At 36.7% G+C, this 4,341-nt stretch overlaps 1 protein-coding gene across 4 annotated transcripts; it reads left to right on the top strand.

Annotated features, from left to right (window-relative positions):
• Positions 1 to 364: 364 nt before the first annotated feature.
• Positions 365 to 4,002, top strand: LOC115972295 (MDIS1-interacting receptor like kinase 2-like). Of its 4 annotated transcripts, none has more exons than XR_004087459.1 (3): positions 365 to 3,187; positions 3,284 to 3,457; positions 3,580 to 4,002. XR_004087459.1 is itself a non-coding variant. In XM_031092520.1 (3 exons), exons 1-3 carry the CDS (start codon positions 2,539 to 2,541, stop codon positions 3,681 to 3,683), a joined length of 927 nt encoding a protein of 308 aa, XP_030948380.1. In that variant the 5' UTR covers positions 2,343 to 2,538; the 3' UTR covers positions 3,684 to 4,002. The 4 variants fall into 4 exon arrangements, 2 of the variants coding, with proteins under 2 accessions (XP_030948380.1, XP_030948379.1); XM_031092520.1 differs by having other exon boundaries at positions 2,343 to 3,187; XR_004087458.1 differs by having other exon boundaries at positions 3,284 to 4,002.
• Positions 4,003 to 4,341: the final 339 nt, after the last annotated feature.

Raw genomic sequence — 4,341 nt, 5'->3', positions numbered from 1 at the left:
GGGTATGTATTAGTATTTTCAACTTCAAGAATTCAAATCCCTTGGGATTCTTGCGTTTGAAATATGAACACCTAGAGTGAAAATTCTCTCTTGATCACTCCCGGATGAAGTTTTCCTCGGCTGTGCTTGTTAGTTTCGTACGTTCCTACCTTAAAATGTCAAGTCTTTGAACAACGAGTCAAAAAAATACAAAATGTCAAAAGTCATCGCCTTACTAGAAGCGACGAAAACAAACCGACCACAATGTAATCTCAAAGCCACTTCATCAATCAATTACTTTAATTTATAAAAATCAAGAAGATGGGAATGGACAATGAAGTTTCTCAAGCTAGAATCTTTATTCTTTTTTGAATATGAAAGGAATAATGAGAAATACTATCTACCTCAAATGAAGCTCTCTATCATCATTATCCATTATAGTAATTACACCAACACAAAACTATGGGAATAGGATCATCATCAACCTTTGAGAAGGTATGCTCTCACATTTCCTTTGTTTTGATTGTTCTGTTTGTTTCATCATCAATTGTTGCTTCCGCATCTAAGTCCAATGAAGAAGCTGATGCTCTTGTCACATGGAAAGCCAGCCTCCAAAATGAAGATCAGTCTCAGCTATCTTCATGGACTTTGCTTCCTAATAATGCCACCAATTCTTCTACCAATCTCAATTCAAGCACTAGACCATGTACTTGGTTTGGTATTTCTTGCAACCCTGTTGGAAGTGTCATCCAAATAAATCTTACTCATTCAAGCTTGAAGGGTTCACTGCATGAGTTTTCATTTTCCTCATTTATTAATCTTGAATATGTTGATCTTAGTAAGAACTCACTCTTTGGTACCATTCCACCTCAGATTAGTAACCTCTCCAATCTCATCTATTTGAACCTGTCCATGAATCAGTTCTCTGGGAAAATCCCACCAGAAATTGGCCTACTAACAAATCTTAAGGTCTTGCGTTTGGGTATGAATAAGTTAGATGGCACAATTCCACAAGAAATAGGTCAGCTAAGGTCTCTTAATGTGCTTGATTTGCAAAGCAATTATCTAGATGGTCCCATACCTCCTTCTTTGGGTAATTTAAGCAATCTTGGTTACTTATGTCTCGATCAAAATTTACTATCTGGTTCCATTCCTTTAGAACTTGGAAATCTCACCAACCTGGTTGAACTTTACATAAATAACAATAGTTTAGCTGGTTCCCTCCCTACGGAAATAGGGAATTTGAAATCACTGAAATGTCTAAGCCTTCAAAAAAACAATCTTTTTGGTTCTATCCCAACATCATTATGTGAACTAGGAAATCTTACCTATATTGATCTCTCCCAGAATAGTCTTTCAGGTGCCATTCCACAAGAGATTGGACGCTTGAAGTCTCTTGTTTTTCTTCAATTGAGTGTAAATCAACTCAATGGTTCTTTTCCAAGTTCAATTGGTAATTTGAGCCAATTAGAAATTTTTTATGTTCGTGACAACCTAATCTCTAGTTCCATTCCTCAAGAGATGGAAAATCTCATGAAGTTGACTGTGTTTCGAGTGGCCCGAAACAAATTGACAGGTAATTTGCCTCAAAATATTTGCCAAAATGGATTGCTTCGAAACTTTACTGCAAATGGTAATAATCTAACAGGTCCAATTCCCAAAAGCTTGAGAAACTGCACTACTTTATATAGAGTTCGTCTAGATGGAAATCAACTGATTGGAAATATATCTGAAGTTTTTGGCATCTATCCAAACTTGTATTACATGAACATTGCCAACAATAAACTTCATGGTGAACTTTCACCTAACTGGGGAAGGAGCTCAATACTAACAGATCTAGAACTTGGGGGAAATAATATTAGTGGTACCATACCATCTGAGATAGGAAACATAACTAAACTAAGCGTTCTTGATCTTTCTTCAAATCATTTAGTTGGGGAGATTCCTAAGGAATTGGGAAGGTTGACTTCTTTGGTGAAGCTTATATTGAGCAACAATCAACTTTCAGGTGGTATACCTTCAGAGGTTGGATCCTTGACAAACCTTGATTATGTTGACTTGTCCAATAACAAATTGAGCAAGTCCATTCCAGGAAGTGTAGGTAGCTTCTCAAGCCTATTTTATATGGATTTGAGCTACAATGAGTTCAGCCAAGGAGTTCCAATTCAGGTGGGAAAGTTAGTTCAGTTGTCCGTGCTAGATTTGAGTCATAACCATCTCACAGGAGAGATACCAATGGAGTTTATGAACTTGCAAAGCTTGCTGAACATGAATATATCCCATAAGAATTTCTCTGGTTCTCTAACAGCTTTTGAGAAACTGTACGGCTTGTTGGATGTCAACATAGCATACAATCAATTCTAGGGTCAGATTCCCAACATCAAAGCATTTCAAAATGCTTCAATTGAAGCATTGGAGGGGAACAAGGGATTGTGTGGAGAGGTGAAAGGACTACAACCTTGTCAACTGATCACCAAAGACAAAAAACAGAGAATTCATGATCTCGTGTTCACGATCATATTTCCCCTTTTGGGAGTATTTGTACTACTGTTTGCATTTATGGGACTGACAAGTTTTATAAGGAAAGGGAGAAAGCCACGAAATATACAAAATGAAAACTTGTATCCCATATCAACCTTTGATGGGAAAGAAATGTATAAAGAAATTTTAGCAGCCACTGGGAATTTTGATGCTGTATATTGCCTTGGGAGTGGTGGATATGGAAGCGTTTATAAAGCACAATTGCCTTCGGGTGATATTATAGCTGTAAAGAAAATCCATGCTTCATCGTGTGACGGTGATTTGATAGATCAGAAGGAGTTTCATAATGAGATAGTGGCACTAACAGAAATTTGGCACCGAAACATTGTGAAACTATATGGTTTTTGTTCAAGCACACAACACTCGTTGTTGATGTATGAATACCTTGAGAAGGGCAGCTTGGCCACAATCCTAAGCAAAGAAGAAGAAGCTAAAGAATTGGATTGGAGTAGAAGGGTGAATATTGTTAAAGGGGTTTCACATGCCATGGCATACATGCACCATGATTGCTCACCGCCAATTGTTCATAGAGACATATCAAGCAAGAATGTTTTGCTGGATTCTGATTATGTAGCTCATGTCTCTGATTTTGGCACTGCTAAACTTCTGAAGCAAGACTCATCAAATTGGACAAGCTTTGTAGGCACATATGGATATGTTGCACCAGGTAAAAATTATTTACACTTTTGTCAATTTTACATTGAGTAAAGAAAGCATCAATAAATCAATAATGATGACTCTCAACTCTCCCAAATTTTGGCAGAGCTTGCTTACACTATGCAGGTGACTGAGAAATGTGATGTCTATAGTTTTGGAGTTTTAGCACTTGAAGTGATCAAAGGAAATCATCCTGGTGATTTCATCTATTCTGCATTTTCCCCATCGGCTAACATATTGTTGAAGGATGTATTGGACCAACGCCTTCAACCTCCCACGGGTGAGGTTCGGGATGAATTGATAAAGATTTTAACTATTGCAACTGCTTGCTTACATGCTAATCCACAATCTAGGCCAACCATGCTCATGATTTCTAGGCAGTTATCATCCTCAATTGTGCAGGTTCCTACAACAGTCACATCTGGAGAACTAGTCAGGGTCTAAATCATAAGGCTATTATGTCTGCTGCAAACATATGCACCTGCGGACATCATCATTTACCTTGATACCTCATAATGATTCTCTGTGTACAGACACAATCTCCATTTGTTTTTGATGTGGAGAGTGATCCATGAAGAAAAAGAAACATACACAATCCAAAATTGATGTGATTGATGTTACTTGAAAGTTGAAACCTGAGGTGTATATGGCGTTTCATGAAACAGGTATAATGTGCAAATTGTAAGGCATACTCAGCGGTGAAGCCACATATCTCCACAAAAATCAATGTACAATTAGCAATACACAAACACTAACTTGCTTAGGTGATAATTTAATTTTTTATTGCTTACACATTTGTTCTTCAACCTTTTATCTTTTGTTTTAAATTAGTCCATACCCTTTCAGATATTTTTCTTAAGGTGATCGTACTTTGTAGCTAGAACTATAAATGAACCAAACCATTCATATATATTTTGGGCTTTGCTCGATAAAATGTCTATTTATGTTTATTTGTTTATAAATAAATCAAGCTTGATCCTTAGTTTTAGTCTTGTTTAATAAACGAGTTGAGGCCAAGCAAAAATAAATTTCTTCATGAACAGGCTTGTAAACAATAGGGTTTGATAGACAACAAACCAAGCCTAGGCTAATTTATGGGCATAGTAATAAGCTTGATATGAACTTTGAACAATATAAACCTATCTTTTACTAAGCCTATTAATA

This window comes from Quercus lobata, chromosome 12, assembly GCF_001633185.2.
Source record: "Quercus lobata isolate SW786 chromosome 12, ValleyOak3.0 Primary Assembly, whole genome shotgun sequence".
NCBI lineage: Eukaryota > Viridiplantae > Streptophyta > Magnoliopsida > Fagales > Fagaceae > Quercus > Quercus lobata.
This window is presented reverse-complemented; position numbering and strand designations above follow the sequence as displayed.

Coding starts and splice junctions, on each gene's coding strand:
- LOC115972295 (XM_031092519.1), top strand. CDS start 2,539: ATGGGACTGACAAGTTTTATAAGGAAAGGGAGAAAGCCACGAAATATA. Junction 3,188..3,283: donor ATATGGATATGTTGCACCAG/GTAAAAATTATT, acceptor AAATTTTGGCAG/AGCTTGCTTACACTATGCAG.